Below are 20,341 nucleotides of genomic sequence, written 5' to 3'. Positions count from 1 at the left end.
AACCCTCAGCCCCATAAGTACCCCCAGCCCCACAAGTACCCCATACTCCCCATTAACCCCCCCCAGCCCCACAAGTACCGCCATACCCCCCCCTTAACCCCCCCAGCCCCACAAGTACCGCCATACCCCCCCCTTAACCCCTCCAGCCCCACAAGTACCGCCATACCCCCCCTTAACCCCTCCAGCCCCACAAGTACCCCCGTACCCCCCTTAACCCCCCCAGCCCCACAAGTACCGCCGTACCCCCCTTAACCCCTCCAGCCCCACAAGTACCCCCCATTAACCCTTCCCCCCCTCCCCCAGCGATGTCCCCGCCGGCCCCCCCCGCGCTGCTGCTGCTGCCTCCCCCCCCCGCGGACGCGGGCTCTCGCCGGGTGCTGATCGCGGCTCGCTTTGCGGGGCCGCCCCCCCCCGCGCTGCGCGTGGTGCGCTCCGGGGCGGGGCCTGCGCTGCGCACCCCGCAGGGGGCGCTGTTGCGCGGGCCGGGCCCCGCCGCGCTCTTCCTGAGCCCCCCGGCGCTGCTCGGGGGCAGCGGCCCCGCCCCGCGCGCGCTCGTCCGCCAATGGGTGAGCTTCGCCGAGCGAGAGATCGCGCCGGCCGCGACCATCGCGGCGGGGGGGAGCGCGCAGGTAACGGCGAGGGGCCGGGGGGGGTCTGTGGGTCTCTGTGGGGGGCTGTGGGGATATGGGGGGTCTGTGAGGGGGCTGTGGGGTGTCTATGGGGTCTGTCAGTCTCTGGGGGGCGTTATAGGGTCTCTATGGGGAGCTCTGGGGTCTCTATGGGCACTATGGGGTCTCTATCGGGCGCTATAGGGTCTCTATGGGGCGCTGTAGGGTCTCTATGGGCACTATGGGGTCTCTCTGGGGCACTATAGGGTCTCTGTGGGGGACTCTGGGGATATGGGGGGTCTGTGGGGGTCTGTGAGGGGGCTGTGGGGTGTCTATGGGGTCTGTCAGTCTCTGGGGGGCGTTATAGGGTCTCTATGGGGAGCTCTGGGGTCTCTATGGGGCACTATAGGGTCTCTGTCGGGCGCTATAGGGTCTCTATGGGGAGCTCTGGGGTCTCTATGGGCACTATGGGGTCTCTGTCGGGTGCTATAGGGTCTCTATGGGGCGCTGTCGGGTCTCTGTCGGGCGCTATAGGGTCTCTATGGGGAGCTCTGGGGTCTCTATGGGCACTATGGGGTCTCTATGGGGCACTGTAGGATCTCTATGGGGCACTATAGGGTCTCGATCGGGCGCTATAGGGTCTCTATGGGGCACTGTAGGGTCTCGGGCGCTATAGGGTCTCTATGGGGCACTGTAGGGTCTCTATGGGCACTATGGGGTCTCTATGGGGCACTGTAGGATCTCTATGGGGCGCTGTAGGGTCTCTATGGGCACTATGGGGTCTCTATGGGGCACTGTAGGATCTCTATGGGGCGCTATAGGGTCTCTATGGGGCGCTGTAGGATCTCTATGGGTCTCTATGGGGTCTCTTTGGGGCCTCTGTGGGGTGCTATGGGATTCTGTGGGGTCTCTATGGGGCTCCGTGTCTTTGTCCCTGCAGGCCCGGGCACGGGCGCACCAGGAGCTGCTCCGCGCTCTCCGGGCCCTCGATTCCCACCTCCGGGACCGCACGTTCCTGGTGGGCGATGGGGTCACCTTGGCCGATGTGACCGTGACCTGCGCCCTGCTGGGGCCCTGCCAGCGCGTGAGTGACCCCAGGCCCCATGTCCCACATCCCTGTATCCCATATTATATACCCCATACCCATATCCTGTATCCCTGTATCCCATATCACATATCCCATATTCTATATCCCCTATCTCATATCCCATATCCCTGTATCCCATATTATATACCTCATATCCTATGTCTCTGTATCCCATATCACATATCCCATATTCTATATCCCATACCTCATATCCCATATTCCTGTATCCCATATTCTGTATGCCATATCCCATATCCTATATCCTTGTATCCCATAGCCTATATCCCATTTCACATATCCCATACACCCTATCCCATACCTCCTATCCCATACCCCATACCCCTGTATCCCATATCCCTGTATCCCATTCCCCATATCCCATATCCTTGCATCCTATATGCTATACCCCATATCCCATACCCACATCCATGTTTCTGTCCAAGGTCCTGGATGCCGCCACCGTTGCCACTGTCCCCAGCGTCAGTCGCTGGTTCAAGACCTGTGTGCGGCTGCCCCAGTTCCGTGAAGTGCTGGGAGATGTGGGGCTGTGTGGGGATGAGGCCTCTGCCCCACAGCGTGAGTGCCATGGGGTGGGTGTGGGGCTGGGGGGGAATTGGGCTGGAGATGCAACTTAGTTGTTTCCACAGTGGACCTGGGGACCCTGGAGCTGGACCCTGTGGGGCAGGATGCTGTGGAACAGGATGATATAGGTCAGCCTGCTATGGGGCAGGCTGCTGTGGGTCAGGCTGCTCCTGCCCCAGCCAAGAGCGCGGCGCAGCTGAAGAAGGAGGCGAAAAAACGGGAGAAACTGGAGAAATTCCAACAGAAACAGGACAAGATCCGGGAGCAGCAGGTGAGGGGAGACCCATAGAGCGACCCATAGAGACCCATAGAGGGGCTGACCCGTGGCAGGTCTCTGTGTCTCTATGGGTCCCTATGGGTCTCTGAGGATCCATGTGGGTCTCACAAGTCACGTGGTCTCCACAGGCTCCGCCCTCCCGCCGGCAGCGCCGCCCCCCTGGGGTAGTGACCTATGACTTGGAGACCCCTCCGGGGCAGAAGAAAGGTGAAGGGTAGCACCCATGTCCCACACCCCATATTCCATACCTCATATCCCATATCCCACACCCCGTATCCCATAATCCATACCCCATATCCCATATTCCATACTTCATATCTCATATCCCACACTCCATATTTCACACCCCATATCCCACACCCCGTATCCCATACCCCACACCCCATATCCCACACCCCATACCCCATATCCCATATCCCATATCCCACACCCCACACCCCACACCCCACACCCCATACCCCACACCCCACACCCCACACCCCACACCCCACACCCCATACCCCACACCCCATACCCCCTGTCCCCACAGATGTGTCGGTGCCGCTGCCCCCCTCCTACAGCCCGCGCTACGTGGAGGCCGCCTGGTACAGCTGGTGGGAGCAGGAGGGCTTCTTCAAGCCGGAGTACGGGGTGAGCCCGCGGGGGCCCCGTGCCGGGGGGGGAGGGGTCCTCACGCGGGCCCTGGTGCGAGGGTCCCTGTGCCGCAGCGGAGCCGCGTCTCGGAGCCCAACCCGCGGGGGGTGTTCATGATGTGCGTCCCCCCCCCCAACGTCACCGGAGCCCTGCACCTGGGCCACGCGCTCACCAGCGCCATCCAGGACAGCCTCGCGCGGTGGTGAGCCCCGTAGCGCCCCGCAGAGCCCCACAGCAGGACCCGTAGGGACCCACAGCGCCCGCCCCACGCGTGCCTCTCTCTCCCCGCAGGCAGCGCATGCGGGGGCTGACGACGCTCTGGAACCCGGGCTGCGACCACGCCGGCATCGCCACGCAGGTGGTTGTGGAGCGGCGGCTCTGGCGCACGCGGGGCCTCACGCGCCACCAGCTCGGCCGCGAGCGCTTCCTGCAGGAGGTGTGGGCCTGGAAGCAAGAGTGAGTGACCCACAGCGACCCGTAGAGACGCATTGCTGCCCTACAGCAACCCATGGTCTGACCCGTAGCACTGACCCATGGTGTGCCCATAGCGTGCCCCGTAGCACTGCCCCATGGCTGCCCTGTGGCCAGTACTTATGGTGCCCTACAGCCACCCCCAGCCCCGTAGTGCCCCCAGCCCCACAACCACCCCATGGCTGCCATCTCTCGCAGGAAGGGTGACCGCATCTATCAGCAGCTCCGGCAGTTGGGGGCCTCCATGGACTGGGACCGGGCCTGTTTCACCATGGACCCTGTGAGGAGATCTATGGGGCTGGGGGGTCTCTGTGGTCCATGTGGGTCTATGGGGCTGGGGGATGGATCTGTGCATCTGGGGACGGGGTCTGTGGGGCTGACGGGGTCTGTGGGGTGTCTATGAGGGGCTCTCTGGGGGGTCTGTGGGGGTCTGTGTGGGTGTTTATGGTTGTCTATGGGGCGCTGTGCCTGACCCCTGTGCCCCACAGAAGATGAGCCGCGCCGTGTGTGAGGCCTTTGTGCGGCTCCACGAGCAGGGCCTGATCTATCGCAGCACCCGGATGGTGCATTGGAGCTGTGCCCTGCGCTCAGCTATATCTGATATAGAGGTAACATAGGGGCTATGGGGCCCGTGGGTCTCTGTGGGTCTCTGTGAGTCCCTATGGGTCCCTATGGGGTCCATAGGTGGAGAAGCGGGAGCTCTCGGGCCGGACGCTGCTGCGGGTTCCAGGCTATGAGGAGCCAGTTGAGTTCGGGGTCCTGGTGGCCTTCGCCTACCCCCTGGAGGGCAGCGGTGAGAGGGGACCCATAGGGGGGTCTCTGTGGGGGGGACCCATAAGGGGTGGGGTATCTATGGGGTGGGACACGTAGGAGATGCAGGACCCATGGGGGGATGTACGTGTGGGGAGACCCATAGGGGGTGGAGGACTTATAGGGGGCTGTCTATGGGTGGGTGACCCAAAGGGGTTGGAGGACCCATGGAGGGGGTGGGGTATCTATGGGGGGGAGAACCATTGGGGGGGGGGGGGATCTGTGGGGTAGGCCCCATAGGGGCTGAGAAGCACATGGAGGGGGGCAGCAGTGGGGCTGCCCCATAGCGCCTGATGTGTGGGTCTGGCCCCGCAGGGGAGGGGCAGGAGCTGGTGGTGGCAACCACGCGGCTGGAGACGATGCTGGGGGACGTGGCGGTGGCCGTGCACCCCGAGGACCCGCGGTACACGGTGAGGGGCGGGGCTTAGGCGGGGGGGGGGCTTCAGCCAATGGCTGCGTGACTTCAGCTAATGGGGGCATACCTTCAGCCAATGGCTGCGTGACTTCAGCCAGTGGGGCATAGCTTCAGCCAATGGCTGCGTGCCTTCAGCCAGTGGGGCATAGCTTCAGCCAATGGCTGCATGACTTCAGCCAGTGGGGGCATAGCTTCAGCCAATGGCTGCGTGACTTCAGCTAATGGGGGCATGGCTTCAGCCAATGGCTGCGTGACTTCAGCTAATGGGGGCATGGCTTCAGCCAATGGCTGCGTGACTTCAGCTAATGGGGGCATGGCTTCAGCCAATGGCTGCGTGACTTCAGCCAGTGGGGGCATGACTTCAGCCAATGGCTGCGTGACTTCAGCTAATGGGGGCATGACTTTAGGCAATGGGGACATAGCTTCATCCATAGGGGGCGGGGTTTGTGTCTATGGAGTGGGCGTGGCCATGTCGAGACAAGCCCCGCCCTCCCCGTCCCTCCCCAGCACCTCCGTGGCCGTTATGTCCTTCACCCATTCACGGGCCAGAGACTCCCGGTGCTGCACGACCCCTTCGTGGACCCCCAGTTCGGCACTGGTGAGGGGTCTATGGTGGTCTGTGGGGCTCTATGGGGGGTTCTATGGAGGTCTATGGGGCTCTATGGGGGGGGCTATGGTGGTCTGTGGGGCTCTATGGGGTTTCTATGGAGGTCTATGGGGCTCTATGGGGGGTCTGTGGAGGTCTATGGGGCTCTATGGGGGGTCTGTGGAGGTCTATGGGTCTCTGTGGCGCTCTCTGGGGCTTCATGGGGGGTCTGTGGAGGTCTATGGGTCTCTGTGGGGCTCTATGGGGGGATCTATGGAGGTCTATGGGGCTCTGTGGGGCTCTATGGGGGCTCTATGGGGCTCTATGTGGGGCCTCATCTCCCACCCAGGCGCGGTCAAGGTCACCCCTGGACATGATGCCACTGACTTCGAGGTGGGGCAGCGGCATCACCTGCCCTCTCCCTGCATTCTGGACGATGAGGGGCGGCTGCAGGATGTGCCCCCCCCCTTCCTGGTGCGTGGGGGCACCCCAGGGGGTGCTATGGGGCTCTATGGGGCTCTGTGGGCTCTATGGGTCTCCATGGGGCTCTGTGTCCCCACAGGGGATGCCACGTTTCCAGGCCCGCACCGCGGTGATGGAGGCGCTGAAGGAGCTGGGGCTGTTCCGGGGGGTCACTGAGAACCCCATGGTGGTCCCTATCTGCAGGTGGGTGCAGGGGGTCTGTGGGATGTATGGGGTCCCCATGGGTCTTTATGGGGTCTCTATGGGGTCTCTGTGGGTCTCTATGGGGTCCCTATGGGTTTCTATGGTTCTCTGTGGGGTCTCTATGGGGTCCCTTTGGGTCTCTATGGGGTGTCAGTGGGTCCCTATGGGTCTCTATGGGGTCTCTACGGGGTCCCTATGTGGTGTCAATGGGTCTCTGCCCCCAGCCGGTCCCGGGACGTGCTGGAGCCGGTGCTGCGCCCGCAGTGGTTCCTGCGCTGCTCCGCTCTGGCTGCGGCGGCCGCGGCCGTCGTGCGGGGAGGGGAGCTCCGCCTGCGCCCCCCCGCGCACACCCGCACCTGGCTGCAGTGGATGGACAACATCCGGTGAGTGCCCCACTGCGACCCATAGACACCCACAGTGACCCATAGCGTGAGCCATAGCCCTCACCCGCGCCCAACCCGTAGCCCAACCCTTAGCGTGATCCATAGCACAAGCCACACCCAGCCCACAGTGTGACCCATAGTGTGACCCATAGCATGACCCATAGTCCTGATCCTTGGCAGCCCATAGAGCTGAGCCATAGACCTGACTGATAGTGACCCATATTGCTGGCCCATAGCACTGACCCATAGAACTGAGCCATAGAGCCAAAGTGAACCTGCCCCATACTGCTTTGGGGGGGAAGGCCCTGCCCACAGCCCTATGAGGAACCCATAGTGCCCCCCCCACCGTGGGGCTGCCCCCAACGTCCCCCCCCCGCAGGGACTGGTGCATCTCCCGCCAGCTCTGGTGGGGCCATCGCATCCCCGCCTACTTCGTCACCGTCGACGACCCCAGCATCCCCCCTGGCAAGGTCAGTGTGGGGCTGGGGTGCTATGGGGTTGGGGGGGGTGTTTTGGGGCTTCTGTGGGTTTCTATGGGGCTGGGGGGCTCTATGGGTGGGGCTGGAGAGGGACTGGGTGGTGCTAGGGGTATGGGGGGTGCTATGGAGCTGGAGGGGGTCCTGTTGGGGGCTGCAGTGGATCAGGGGACTGGAGGGGAGAGATGGGACCCTTTGCTCTGGGGCTGGAAGCATGGAGGGGACTGATGCTGGGGGTCATCTGTTGGTCCATCGATGGGTTCATAGGTCACTCTATGGGTCCCGCTGTGTGTCTCTACGGGGCTCTGTGTTTCTGTGTGTTTCTGTGGGGCTCTATGGGGCATTATGGGTCACTTTATGGGTCTCTGCAGGACGGGGAAGGGAAGTTCTGGGTCAGCGGCAGAACCGAGGATGAGGCTCGAGAGAAGGCAGCGAAACGCTTCAGGGTGGCCCCAGAGAAAGTGACCTTGCGGCAGGGTCAGAATGGGGGGTAATGGGGGGCAATGGGGGTAATGGGGGCACTGGGGGCAAGGGAGGGCAATGAGGGCAATGGGGCAGCAGGTGGGTCTGTGTTACTTCCCATAACCTGTACCCCCACTGCAGATGAGGACGTTCTGGACACTTGGTTCTCCTCCGGCCTCTTCCCGTTCTCCATCTTCGGGTGGCCTGAACCAGTGAGCAGCAATGGGGGGGGGTGGGGCCTTTTTGGGGTGTTTTTGGGTGTTTTGGGTCCCTGACCCTTGTTTCCACCCACAGAGCGAGGACCTGGACGTGTTCTACCCAGGAACGCTGCTGGAGACGGGACACGACATCCTCTTCTTCTGGGTGGCGCGGATGGTGATGCTGGGGCTGGCGCTGACTGGACGGCTGCCGTTCCGTGAGGTGTGGCCAAAACCACCCCAAAACCACCCCGAAACCATCCTGAAACACACCAGACCCCATTATCCCATCCCCATCCCTGTTCCAGGTTTACCTCCATGCCATCGTGCGGGATGCACACGGGAGGAAGATGAGCAAATCCCTCGGGAACGTCATCGACCCCCTGGATGTGATCCATGGGATCTCCCTGCAGGTGTGGGGGGGACTATGGGGAGTCTGTGGGGGGTCTATGGGGGTATCTATCGGGAGGTCTCTTGGGGGTCTGTGGGCAGTTCATGGAGTGTCTATGGGGTGTCTATGGGGGTCTCTGGGGGTGTATGGGGGTCCCCACCAGTGTCCTGTGTCCCCTGCAGGGGCTGCATGAGCAGTTGGAGAACAGCAACCTGGAGCCTGCGGAGCTGCAGCGGGCGCGGGAGGGGCAGGTAGGGGGGCACTTGTGGGGCTGGGAGGGAGAGTGATGGGGGGTCTATTGTGACCCCTTCCTATGGGAACCCCCTGCAGAAACGTGACTTCCCCAATGGGATTCCAGAGTGTGGGACGGACGCGCTGCGCTTTGCTCTGTGTGCTTACACAGCCCAGGGTAGGATCCATGTCCCATACCCCATGTCCCATATCTCATACCCTGTATCCCGTATCTCATACCCCATATCCCATACCCCATATTCCCAGGCCGGGACATCAACCTGGATGTGATGCGGGTTCTCGGGTACCGGCACTTCTGTAACAAGGTGTGGAACGGGGCACGGTTCGTGCTGCAGGCGCTGGGGGGCAGCTACCACCCCCCCCCTGACCTCCAGGTATGGGGAAAGGGGCACTTGAGGGGCTGGGACTCCATTTGTACCACTGGGGACCCGAGTTATGGCTCTGATCCTCACTTGTGGGTCTTTCCCCCATGTGTGGGGCAGGTGCGGGGCCAGCCGGGTCTGGCTGAGCGGTGGGTCCGGAGCCGCCTGAGCCGCACCGTGTGGGCCGTGGGCACTGCGATGGAGGAGTTTGACTTTCCTGGAGCCACCACGGCAGTGCATCGGTTCTGGGTGTACGAGCTCTGCGACGTGTACCTGGTATGGGATGGGGCTGCAAGGTGTGGGGTATATGGGGTGTATGGGGTACGGGATATAAGGTATATGGGATATGGAGTATGGGATATGGGGTGTATGGGATATGGGGTATATGGGGTATGGGATGTGGGGTATTGTATATGGGATATGGGGTGTGGTATATGGGGTAATGGATGTGGGTATTGGGTATCGGATATGGGTTATGGGATGTGGGTCCATGCAATCTCCATCTCTCTCCATCATTCAGGAGTGCGTGAAGCCGGTTCTGGCTCGAGCAGCCGCTGCCTCGGACCCCGCGGGTGGGGGGGACCCTGATGACCCCCCCATAGATGCTGATGGGGCCACAGAGGGGGATGCAGTGGACGCAGTGGATGCAGTGGACGCAGTGGATGCAGTGGACGCGGAGGCCGCGGCGCTCGCGGTGCGAGACACTCTCCACACGTGCCTGGACGCGGGGCTCCGGCTCCTTGCCCCCTTCATGCCCTTCCTGAGCGAGGAGCTGTGGCAGCGGCTGCCCCCCCCTGCGTCCCCCGCGCCCCCCCTGGCCCCCAGCATCTGCGTCTGCCCTTTCCCCGAGCCCCGACAGGTAATGGGGCAGTGGAGGGCAATGGGGGGGGTGGCAGTGAGGGGTGTCTGTGGGCAATGGGTGTCACTGGGGTGTCTGACCCCCCCATTTGTGCCCCCCCCAGTACTGTTGGCAGGATGAGGAGGCCGAGGCCGCCATGGAGTTCACGCTCAGCATCGTGCATGCCCTGCGCAGCCTCCGCAGCACCCACGGCATCACCCGTGGCCGTCCACCATGTAAGGAGGGGTCTTACGGGGTCTAATGGGGGTTTAATGGGGTCTGTGGGGGTGTATGGGGTTGTATATATGTGGCTTTAGGTGTCTATGGGGGTCCACGGAGGGGTGTCTGTGTGTGTCTATGGGTCTGTGTGTCTATGGGGTCTAAGGGTATCTATGGGGTCTGTGGGGGCTCTATGGGTGTTTATGGGGTCTGTGGGGTCTCTATTGGTGTTTATGGGGTCCGTGGGGTCTCTATTGGTGTTTATGGGGTCCGTGGGGTCTCTATGGGTGTTTATGGGGTCCGTGGGGTCTCTATGGGTGTCTATGGGGTCTGTGGAGGTCTATGGGGTCTCTACATGTTTATGGGGTCTCTGCATGTGTCTATGGGCTCCGTGGGTTGCATTTACCCCTTTGCCCCCACCCAGGCTTCCTGCAGGTCCCAGACCCCTCCTGGGTGGCACTCGCGGGGCACTGCAGCCCCCACATCCGGGTGCTGGGGGGGGTGGGGGCCGTGCACGTCCTGGGGGGGGCAGGGGGGGACACCCCCGAGACCCCCCCACCCGGCTGTGCAGTGGCCGTCGCCTCCGAGCACTGCTCCGTCCACCTGCTGCTCAAGGTGAGGCCCCATGCCATCATTATAGAGTACTCTCCCATGGTGATGTCACTATGGGGTAACCCCCATTGATGACATCATTTCGGGGTCCCCCCCGCCCTCCCCAGGGCCTAGTCGATGCTCCCAAGGAGCTGGCAAGGCTGGGGGTGCGGAGGCAGGAGCTGGCCCGGAGCATGGAGCGGCTGCGGGAGCGCCGGGGGGGGGCAGGGTATGTGGACAAGGTGCCCCCCAGCGTGCAGGAGGCTGATGCTGCCAAGGTGAGGCCATGGGGGGGTTGGGGTCCTGGGCCTGGGGTTCGTAAGGGGGCTTTGGGGGGGGATGCTGGGGGGGTTCAAAGGGGGTTTCAGGAGGTCCTGGGGGGGTTCTCAGCCGGAGGGGTCAGGAGGGGTGTAATAGGGGTATACCGAGGGGGGGAATTTGGGGTCCTGGGGGGGGTTGGGGGTGTCCTGGGAGGGTCATAGAGGGGTTTGAGGGGGATCGGTGGGGTTTGGGGGGGACCCATCCCCATGTTCTCCCCCCCCCCCCCCCCCCAGTTGGCACAAGTGGAGGCAGAGCTGCAGAAGGTTCTGGAAGCTGAGGAGCTGATGAGGAAGATGCTGTGACCCCCCCCCCCGACCCCTTCCAAATCCCTCCCCTCCCCTCTCCATTAAACGCTGGGAACAAAAACCTCGTTTTTAATGAAGGATTTGGGGGAGGGAGGGGCACGGGTGGGGAGGGTGGGGGAGGGGCGGGGTGAATGGTGGGGGCAGGGGTCCCGGAAGGTGGGGAAGAGGTCAGAGGTCAGAGAGTCCAGGGCAGGCGGAAGGCCTGGGGGGGGAGGGGGGTGCAGTGCGAGGCCTCGAAATTCTGGAGATGCTTCTGCGCCTGCGGGGGAGGGGCAATCGGGGGGAGGGGCGGTGGGTGCCTATTCCCGCCCGCCCCGCCCCAACACCCCCCGCCCCGCCCCCCAAACCCTTTCCCCCAAGCCCCACCTCTACCCCACATCCCCTTCGGAAGCCCCTCCCCCATGTGCCCCTCCTCCCTCAGCCCCGCCCCCTCACCAGGAACAGCGCCAGCTGCTGCCGCTCCTCCACCGACAGATCCTCCCCTGGGGGGAGCAAGGGGGTTAAAAGGGGAGGGGCCAGCGCTGGACTCAGCACCCCCCAATGGCTGCTCTCTCTACACTGGCTCTCCCCAGAGCCCTGACTCCCCATTGGCTGGCCCCGGATCCCTGTGTCCCCATTGGGTGTTCTCTTGATCCCTGACTCCCCATTGGCTGTCCCCAGAGCCCCGGCTCCCCATTGGCTCACCCAGGCTCCATGGGAAGGGGGGGTCCCGGTCCCCGGCGAAGGCCTCGAGCACCGCGTGGCACCAGCGCTCGTCCACTGGGCACCTCTGTGCCAACGCCCCTGCATGTGACCGGTCACGTGACCTGCCCCATCACCCTGACCCCATGTCGGGTATAGGGTGTCTATGGGGAGCTATTGGGGTCTAGGGGGTCTATGAGATCTGTGTGGGTCTGTAGGGATTATGGGTAGTTTATGGAGTCTATGGGGGCTATGGCGGGGGGATCTATGGAGTGGCTATGGGGAACTATCTGTGCCTATGGGGTCTATATGAGAGGTCTATGGATGTTATGGGGTGTCTATGGAGTTCTATGGGGTCTGGGGGTCTATGGGTTGTCTATAGGTTTCTGTGGGGTCTGGGGGTCTATGGGATGTCTATGGGGTCTATGGGTGTTATGGGGCGTCTATGGGGGGCTGTAGGGCTTAATGGGGTCTATGGAGTCCCTCACTCTCCTCCGCTGGTGTTGCTGTTTCCAGCCATTCCCGCACAATCCGGGTCCCCTCATCTGCCATGATCTTGGGGTACCTGTGGGGGGCGACAGGGGTCAGATGCCCTCATGGACTTCCCCAAACCCCATACTGACCCCCAAACGCCCCCATGGACCCCCATCCCCACCGGTGCTGCAGCAGCTTCAGCAGGAGATCATTGCCCCTATTGGATGCAATGTCATCGGGGACCCTGTGGGGGGAAAATGGGACATGAAGAGGGTCACAGGGATCCCCCCATCTCCATCAGGCCCCGTCCACCAAAACGGACTCACGTTGTGGTGATGATCTCGTCCCGTGTCCTCCTCACCAACAGCACCGGCCCCTGGTACCTGCAATGAGGGGCTATGGGGGGGGTCTATGGGGCATTGGGGGGATCCCCAAATATAGGGGGAGGGATCCCAAAAAGTACCTGCAGAGCTGATCAGCATTGTTGAGATTCAGATGCTCCCTCACGGTCCTAGTCACCAGCTCCCCTGGGGGGACATGGGGGGGGGGGGTTGGGGTGTAGTTGGGGTGTTCTGTGGGATTTATGGGTGTTTTGGAGGGGGTTTGAGCTGGTTTGGGGTGTTTTGGGGTCAGGTCTCACCCCAGCTTCGCGGCAGCACCTTCAGCGCCAGGGGCACGAGGTCGTCGAAGGAGGCATCGAGCACGAGCGCTCCGAGCTCTGGGTAGGACATTGCAGCCCAGGTGGCTGCGGGTAACAGTGCTCCACTAACACCCAGTACAGCCCCAGGGCACCCCAATGCAGCCCCAGTGCCTCCCAGGGCACACCCACTACCTCCCATATCCCCCCAGTGCACCCACGGTGCCTCCCATCTCCCGCCATGGCCCCCCCAGCGGCCGGTACCGGTGAAGCCGCCGATGGACCACGCGTAGATCACGATGCTGCGGGGGGGGAAGCGCAGCTCCTGCAGCGCAAACCGAACCACCACGTCCATGGCATTGGCCTCGCTCTGCGGCAGCGGCACCCCCTGTGCAGGGGGAGTCGGGGGGGTCACTCCAAAACACCCCACCGACCCCAAAACAGGATTTCCCCACACACACACTCACGGTGCTGCCTCCAAAGCCAGGATGATTCCAGCCCAGGACGGAGTAACCAGCTGTTGCGAGGGGAAAAAGAGAGGGGGGTCACCCCTGTGCACTGGGGGCAGTGGGACCCTATAAAGGGGTGACACCCCCCCTCCAACCCCACATGGTTTCATCCCTGCCTGCATGGGACCAGCCCATGCAGTAATGGGGGAGTTGTGTGCGGGGCTGGGGGTGGGAGCTGGAGGGAGCCCATCTTTGGGGTCCCCTTTGGGTTACAGGTGGCTGTAGGGCTGAGGGGTCTCTTCATGGGTGGAGAGGAGCACATCTGCGGGGCAGGGGGGGTCCATGGCCCATCTGTGGGCCTGGGGGGTCCATCTGTGGGGCAGGGGGGTTCATTTATGGGTCTAGGCAGTTCATTTATAGGGCAGAGAATCCATCCTTGGGGCAGAGGGGGTCCATCCCTACCCTCCAGGGGGGTACACAAGCAGCCGACCTCGTAGAACCCGGCGTTGCCTTCACAGCAGATGACCTGGGGGGAGACAGGGGGGCGTCAGAGTGCCCAAGAGCACCCTACAGTGTCCCACCGCGCCCCGGAGACTCCTCACCAGGGTGTTGCCGTGGGGCCCAGGCCGGTCGCGCCGGTCGATGAACATGGTGTCTATCTCATTGCCGTCACAGGCCAAGAGCTTTGCGCGCTGCCCCCCACACTGTGGGTGTAGGGGGTTTCAGGAGTGTTTTAGGGGTATTTTGGGGTGCCTCAGTGTGTTTTGGGATGTTTCAGGGTGGTTTGGGGTGTTTCAGGGGCAGTTTTGGGTGTGTTTTGGGCTGTTTCAAAGTATTTTAGGAAGTTTCAGGGCAATTTGGGGCTGTTTCAGGCTGGCTGAGGGCTGTTTTGGGCCGTTTGGAGAATGGTTCAGGGTGGTTTTCAGGGCTGTTTGGGGGTGTTCAGGGGTGTCTGTGCTCTCACCTCCTCCACCAGCCGAGCCTGCCCCTGCAGCAGCGAGGGCAGCAGCGCCTTCTGCAGCAGCCGCACCGAGCCCGGGAACAGCATCCGCCGACCCAGCGTGTGCGCCAGCAGCAGGCTGAGGGCGGGGACAGGACACGCCACGCCCAAAGGGGGCGGGGTCAGGTGAGGCTACCCCTTCCCTTGGGGGCGTGACCACAACCTCCACCCCACCAATCCCCTGCGGGCGTGGCCCGATGCCCCAACCCTTTGTGAGCGTGGCCATGTAGAAGTAGTCCCACCCCTTTACTTCGGGGGCGTGGCCAACTGTAAGCTCCACCCCCTCTCAAATGGCAGACAGAGCCTCAGGGTTCAGAAGCTCCACCCCTCCCCTTGGGGGCGCGAGCAGACCCCCAGCCCCGCCCACCTGAGACCCCGCCCACCTGAGACCCCGCCCACCTGGCCAGCCTGCAGGGCACCTTGCGCAGGGCCCCCAGGAAGCCTCGCGCGGCCCCGCGATGCCCGGGGGGGGTCCGGAGCAGTGGCACATCCCGGGATCCTCCCCTGCGGATGGCGGGGGGGGTGTCAGTGGGCTGGGGGTGTGCCAATGGGATGGGGGAGTCCGGAGGGGGGGGTTGGGCTCACCAGGGGACCCCGGTGCTGTCCCAGCGGAAGTCAATGGGCCAGCTCCTGAAGTCAAAAGTGTAATGGGCCAGTTTGCGCTATGGGGGGAGGAGGGGACAAGGGGTGAGACACCCTCAGACCCGGGGGGGCTCTTCATCACCCATGGGGGGTCCCGGTCCCACCTTGACCTCAGGGGTGCCCAGGCGGTGACTGTCCTCCAACACCGAGATGAACTCCACGTACTGGGGGTTGCTCCAGCGGCCAATGCCTGGGGGGAGGCACACAAAAATGGGGGGTGTTGGGGACCCCCCCATGGGGAAGGGGCGGCCCCCCTCCGCAAAGGCCTCACCTCGCAGACAGGCCACCCCTGCCAGGAGCAGCACCACGGTGGCAGCGCAGTGGGACATTGGGATCACACGGGACATTGTCAGCAGCCCTGGGGGGGAGGAAGGGGTGGTCACTATGGAGCAGCACCCGAGCCCCCATAACACACAATGGGGCTTAAACACAGGTGAGACCCATAGAGTGACCTATGGACACCCCACCCTGACCCACAGTGACCCACTGACACCCCACGGACACCCCACCCTGATCCACAGTGACCCACTGACACCCCACGGACACCCCACACTGACCCACTGACACCCCATAGACCCCCCCAGGCCCCCCCTTGGCCCCACCTTTGCGGTACATGTAGAACACAGCCAATGGTGATGCATAATAGGAGATGGACCAGAGCACCGAGGCCTGGGGCGGAGGGGCTCCTGTCACCCCACGGTGGGGGGGGACCCCGAGACTCCCATTGGAGTCCTGGGGTCCACTGAGGAGGGTAAAGGCGGCAATGGTGGGGAGGGATCTGGGATCCATACAGGGTCCATAGGGGGCACTAGGAAGGGGAGTTTAAGGGGGGGTCCCCGTGGCCCCCCACCTCACCAGCGCCAGGACACTGTCCGTGTGCTTCTCCAGCCCCCGGGGCTGATAGTACGAGTCCTGGGGGGGGGAAGGTAGTTATAGGCGGGGAAATACGGTCATGGGAGGGAAACGCGGTCACTGGGGAGAGGGAACGGGGTTACCGGGGGGGGTCCCACCGCCCTGCTGCCATTTTGCCGCCGTCACCATGACAACGCCCTGCCATCACCGCCCCCCCCCCCCCCGTCCCGCCGCCACAGCCGCTGTCCCACGCACCCAGGCCGGGTCCCCGCCGCTGCCCCCGGGTCCCTCCGCCCCGGCCCCGGCCGGCCGCGGCCGATGAACGCGGTAGAGCCGCGGGCCCAGGACGCAGCTCAGCAGCTTCGCCATAGCGGCGGCGAGAGCGGCGGCAGGAAGGGGAGGGACCTCCGGTGGCGCTACGGCGGCCGGTAAGGGGGGGAGCGCGGACAGCGACAACCATGGCAACGGGGAGGGAGGCACCATCACGGCCCCAGCAACGCGTGTATCGGGCACCGTTTGGATATAAAACGTTTTCAGTGCAGGTTCCCGGCGTGGCGGTGCGTGTTGTACGGGAGGTGGAGGCACCGCTGCGTGGTGTTCTGTGTAGGGGATGCCCAGCACCGAGGAGAGAGCAACGGGGACTGCCGCGGGGCGCGGGCAGCTCAGGGCGGAGACTCGCCCGCAGTAGGAGCCGGGGGCGTGGCGAGGCTCGCAGAGGCGGCGCCCGCTGTGCACGGGGCGGGGCGGCCGCAGCGGAACCAACGCGGGGGTCTCAATCACGTCCGACGTTGCGTGCCCGCCCCGGCCGCGGGTGGCGCCGGAGACTTCAATCAGGTCCGACCCCGCTGCTCGTCGTTGCGCGCCCGTTACAGGCTCAGTGCGCGCTCGCTGAAGACTCGTTGCACGCTCATTGCACACTCACCTCTTTTTGAGAGCCCACCGCAGTCCAGCTCGCCAGCCTTGTGTTGTCCTCGTCATCGCCCCCGGGGGGGGGGGGGAAATGGGGGAATGAGGGGTTCCCAGGGGAGCTTTGGTTTGTCTTTGGGGTGCCTGGAGGTGTCCTATGAGTACTCTCGGGGTCCCAAGAAGGTCTTACGGCATCCTAAGGGGCTGCATCAGGTGCTGTGGAGGTCTCTGGGGGGGATCCCCGTGGAGGTCCCTATTATGTGTTTGGGGCCCTGGGGGAGGGGTAAGGCGGTTTCCGGGTGGGCGGGTTTGGGGGCTGTGTGTGCATTCAGACGGGTCCAAGGAGCTCCTTGGGGGGTGGGTTCGCATCGTGTGTTTAGGGTCAGGGGGGTTTCCAAATCAAGGGAGGGGATTCAGCGCATGCCTGTTGATGGGGGGGTTTGCAAGTTCCGTAGAGGTTGTCTCAGTTGCGGAGCTCACTGCCTGCAGAAGAGGCCCAGCACCAGCTTTCTGTGCTGGCTCTTCGGCTGTAGGAGCAGAGGCCAAACATTCGTGCTCTGCTCATTCTGCTGCAGGACTGCCGAGTGCGGGCACCGGAGATTCTTCTAGAGACTGTGAGGTCCGCAACGATACCACCCGCATTGCTGTTGCTATTCGCTTTCCCACCTGGAAGTCCAGTTATGTGCAACCTCTTTCGTGCCCTCTCCTGGCAGTCATGCAGCTGAGCTAAGCCGGGATGAATTGTGCTAAACTGGGCCTAATTGGGCTCAAGTTGTCTGTGCTGAGCTGGAGTGGGCTGGGTTGTAAACTGGGCTGAACTGGATTAAATTGGGCTGGGATAAGATGGACTGAGCTAAACTGGGCTGGACTGAACTGGCCTAAAGTGTGCTACATTGGGCTGGGAAGGGCTAAAGTGGGCTGAACTGTGCTGTGCTGGGCTGTGTTGGGCTAAACTGGTCTGGACTGGGCTAAATTGGGCTTAACTGTGCTAAACTGGTCTAGACAGATGTGGGCTCATGCTGCAAAGTAACCCCCTGTCTTCCCCTCAGCCCCATGCTACACTTCATACCCCTTCCTGCCCTTCTGACCTTGTCTCTCACCCTCCAGTCCCAACCAGCAATCCTTCTACTTAACTTCCATAGTGCCATGGGTCTCAAGCTGCCCTTCATGCTCAGGACACCCACATCAAAGTCTTGGGATCTTGCCACAGCTGCCAAGTTCCTCTGTATAACCTGCAACAAACAAAGGAACCAACAGGAACACCCTGTGCTGGCCATCATCATCACCACCACCCCACCCACCAATACTGGCCCAGTCTGTAACAGCCCTCTTCCTCCTTCAAAGCTCCTCAACATTATGTTTTCCTGTTCCAATCCCATAGTAGAGTCCAACACTGAGCCTCTCCTTCTCTCCAGGTCCTAGGAGTGCAATAGAGACAAATGACCACAGTGCTTGGAAAAAGTGACCGACCTCACAATCTTTCTCCTTACCTCCCTGACTCACCTCAAGCACTCATCTGACTCCAATGGAAGAAGGCAGGCCCTGCAACACCAAACACAAATATTGAACTCCTTTGCCATGCTCTTCTCAACTCTAAACCACCAAACCCACACACACAACCCCCTTACCTTCTCACGGCCCTCCTCAGTTGTCAGCTTCACCTCTCTGGAGTTACCTGCAGCACCTACAAAAGAAATGGAAACAGGTACACACAAAGAGATATAGCAGCTGCACCCTGGCCTCAGCAACTATCATTTCTCTCTCCAGTCATTTCACTGCTCATCCACTAAACTTGAAAGGTTTTCCATCCCTTTATTCTAACATGTTCACCCCTTGGGAAACACTAACAAGAAGTAAAAAATACAGTTTTATGAAAATGATAAGACCATGAAATAAGTTGTTACTTGGGTGTTCTAAGCATGGCTCACCTTGGCTAAATAACCTGCATGTCTTTTTTTCACTTAAAATGTGAAAGCAAGTCTGAGCCAGGGAGTCTGTGTTAGCCTCAGTGTATGATTTGTGTGGATGTGTGAGTGAGTGAATGCCAGGTTGAGCCCAAGTCTGAGCTGGAGTGTCTGTGCAGTTTAAATACATGAGTCTGAGCCAGTCTGTGTGGAAGCAAACCCATGTGAGTCTGAGCCCCAGAACCTGAGACAGAAAAACCCTGTGTGGTCTGAAACCAAATATAATTCAGAGCCTAACTGCATAAAAGTGAAGCTGTGCAGTCTGTGAGTTCTGAATGTAAATGTAAGGCAGCAAAAGAAGGCCAAAAAGGTAAAGCCAGAAACCAAAAGAGCCAGCTGTACCTTGTCAGGCTGTATTTACCCCAGCTGCTGGTTTGACCCACCCCTGAGCCAGGGCTGTGAGGGAGGGGCTGTGGGTAGGGCCTGGGGTATATAAGGCACAGCTTCCAAACAAGGAGCTTCTATAGGGTTTGGCTCTCTTGAAGGTAAGGTGTTTGGGGGGTTTTGTGGATTTAATGCTTTGTGCTTTGTTTCTGCTTTTGTTTTTTGAGTTCTTTGAAATGATTTTTTCCTAGCTAAATATTTTAAGCTACTTTAGTATTTATGTGTGCATGTACCAGTAAACTCTTTTGTGCTGTGGTTTTCTTTGAGGTGCTATTGTTATTGGTGGTTTTGAGCTAAGCAGATTTTTTTGGTTGCTCTCAGGCACAGAAGTTATGGCAAGGTTTGTTTTTGTTCTAATTCCTTCTCTTTTGTCTCCGTTTCTTTTTGCATATGGTGGTCATGGTTGTGGTTACTGAATGTATATACTAGTTATATGACTAGGAGATTTTTCAAGGGTGCCTTTGGGTCTGTGCTCTTGTAAAAGCTAACTTGAATGCTTAGGTTTAAAGAAGACCAAAGCAGAACATTAATGTTGTTTTGGGATGTAGAAGCTGTTAAAGAAATGGTGATTTTTGGCAGGGAAAGGTTTAAGAATGGTTTTTAGCTTGTTTATTTCTCACTTTTAAAGTATAGAGGGTGCTGGTTCTTTACAGCTTGATGTAGTTAGTATTTCAGGGTGTTTGCCTCTAAAATGTTATGTGGCTGGATTTCTGGTTTCTGTTCTTTTTTTTCTAACTGCTGTTACTGCAGATGATGGAAATTAATTGGGTGGGTGCAGTAAACACCCAGGTGCATAGTATGGGATATCTGCGCAGTAATTTTGGCTTGAGACTTAAAACACTATGAAAATTACACAGAAAGAATAGTTTTTGTGAGAAGAGGGGTGGGGAACAGCATCAGGATAGGAGGAATAGGTCTGAAATGTGCCATAGGGATGAGAAGAAGAAAGTGGGGCATTTTATAGCACCATCTTACAGTGGGTTGGGTAGTACAGCTTGTCTGCTTCAATGAGTGTATTTGATTGTGATCTGTGTTGGTGCTTCCACATCACTGCTAGGACTAAAGGTGCTAAGCCTGCTCTTTAGACCTTGTTCTTTATATCCTGACTGCATGCGTTGGTTGTTTAAAAATGTGTCAGGCATTTCTTTTCACTCTTTACAAGCATAAAGCAGAGCAGAGCTTTTCCTGCAGTCAACCCATTAGTAGTCCTGTGGGGCATTGCTCCAGGTTGCTTTTCCAACTGTGAGGAGGTAAGTGGGTTGTGTGTGTGTGTGGTGGCTTAGAGTTGAGAAGAAGGTGTTCAGTGTTTTTAGTGTTTGTGTTTGGCATTGCAGGTCTTGCCCTGGACTTCTGGAGTAGGATGAGAGCTTGAGGTGAGTGAGGGAGGTAAGGAGAAGGATTGTGGGGTCGGTCACTTTTG

The 20,341-nt window shown here is 60.6% G+C and overlaps 3 protein-coding genes across 3 annotated transcripts; 2 read left to right on the top strand and 1 right to left on the bottom strand.

Annotated features, from left to right (window-relative positions):
* The first annotated feature begins 303 nt into the window (after positions 1 to 303).
* On the top strand, positions 304 to 2,330 carry LOC134156476 (elongation factor 1-gamma-like). The gene is made up of 3 exons (XM_062604539.1): positions 304 to 629; positions 1,549 to 1,692; positions 2,139 to 2,330. The coding sequence occupies exons 1-3, from the start codon at positions 306 to 308 to the stop codon at positions 2,328 to 2,330; spliced, it is 660 nt and encodes a 219-aa protein (XP_062460523.1). The 5' UTR covers positions 304 to 305.
* An 18-nt stretch (positions 2,331 to 2,348) lies between these two features.
* Positions 2,349 to 10,993, top strand: VARS1 (valyl-tRNA synthetase 1). The gene is made up of 27 exons (XM_062604536.1): positions 2,349 to 2,548; positions 2,683 to 2,761; positions 3,084 to 3,184; positions 3,262 to 3,389; positions 3,479 to 3,643; positions 3,857 to 3,938; positions 4,147 to 4,266; positions 4,343 to 4,451; positions 4,784 to 4,878; positions 5,391 to 5,481; positions 5,819 to 5,943; positions 6,032 to 6,135; positions 6,360 to 6,518; positions 6,898 to 6,988; positions 7,366 to 7,471; positions 7,598 to 7,668; positions 7,751 to 7,876; positions 7,962 to 8,066; positions 8,227 to 8,295; positions 8,375 to 8,453; positions 8,543 to 8,670; positions 8,779 to 8,934; positions 9,179 to 9,517; positions 9,621 to 9,732; positions 10,140 to 10,330; positions 10,435 to 10,584; positions 10,861 to 10,993. The coding sequence occupies exons 1-27, from the start codon at positions 2,417 to 2,419 to the stop codon at positions 10,927 to 10,929; spliced, it is 3,282 nt and encodes a 1,093-aa protein (XP_062460520.1). The 5' UTR covers positions 2,349 to 2,416; the 3' UTR covers positions 10,930 to 10,993.
* Positions 10,994 to 11,057: 64 nt separating this feature from the next.
* Positions 11,058 to 16,101, bottom strand: ABHD16A (abhydrolase domain containing 16A, phospholipase). The gene is made up of 20 exons (XM_062604537.1): positions 15,923 to 16,101; positions 15,671 to 15,727; positions 15,418 to 15,484; positions 15,087 to 15,173; positions 14,920 to 15,005; positions 14,759 to 14,835; positions 14,573 to 14,677; positions 14,138 to 14,252; positions 13,776 to 13,877; positions 13,636 to 13,699; positions 13,192 to 13,241; positions 12,989 to 13,112; positions 12,728 to 12,832; positions 12,551 to 12,614; positions 12,414 to 12,470; positions 12,269 to 12,331; positions 12,102 to 12,178; positions 11,617 to 11,715; positions 11,368 to 11,414; positions 11,058 to 11,191 (listed from the first exon to the last, which is right to left on the bottom strand). Exons 1-20 carry the CDS (start codon positions 16,034 to 16,036, stop codon positions 11,108 to 11,110), a joined length of 1,644 nt encoding a protein of 547 aa, XP_062460521.1. The 5' UTR covers positions 16,037 to 16,101; the 3' UTR covers positions 11,058 to 11,107.
* Positions 16,102 to 20,341: the final 4,240 nt, after the last annotated feature.

The sequence above is a fragment of the Pezoporus occidentalis genome, unplaced genomic scaffold (assembly GCF_034315485.1).
Source record: "Pezoporus occidentalis ecotype Australia unplaced genomic scaffold, CSIRO_AGI_Poc_V1 ctg864, whole genome shotgun sequence".
In the NCBI taxonomy this organism is placed as follows: Eukaryota; Metazoa; Chordata; class Aves; order Psittaciformes; family Psittacidae; genus Pezoporus; species Pezoporus occidentalis.
This window is presented reverse-complemented; position numbering and strand designations above follow the sequence as displayed.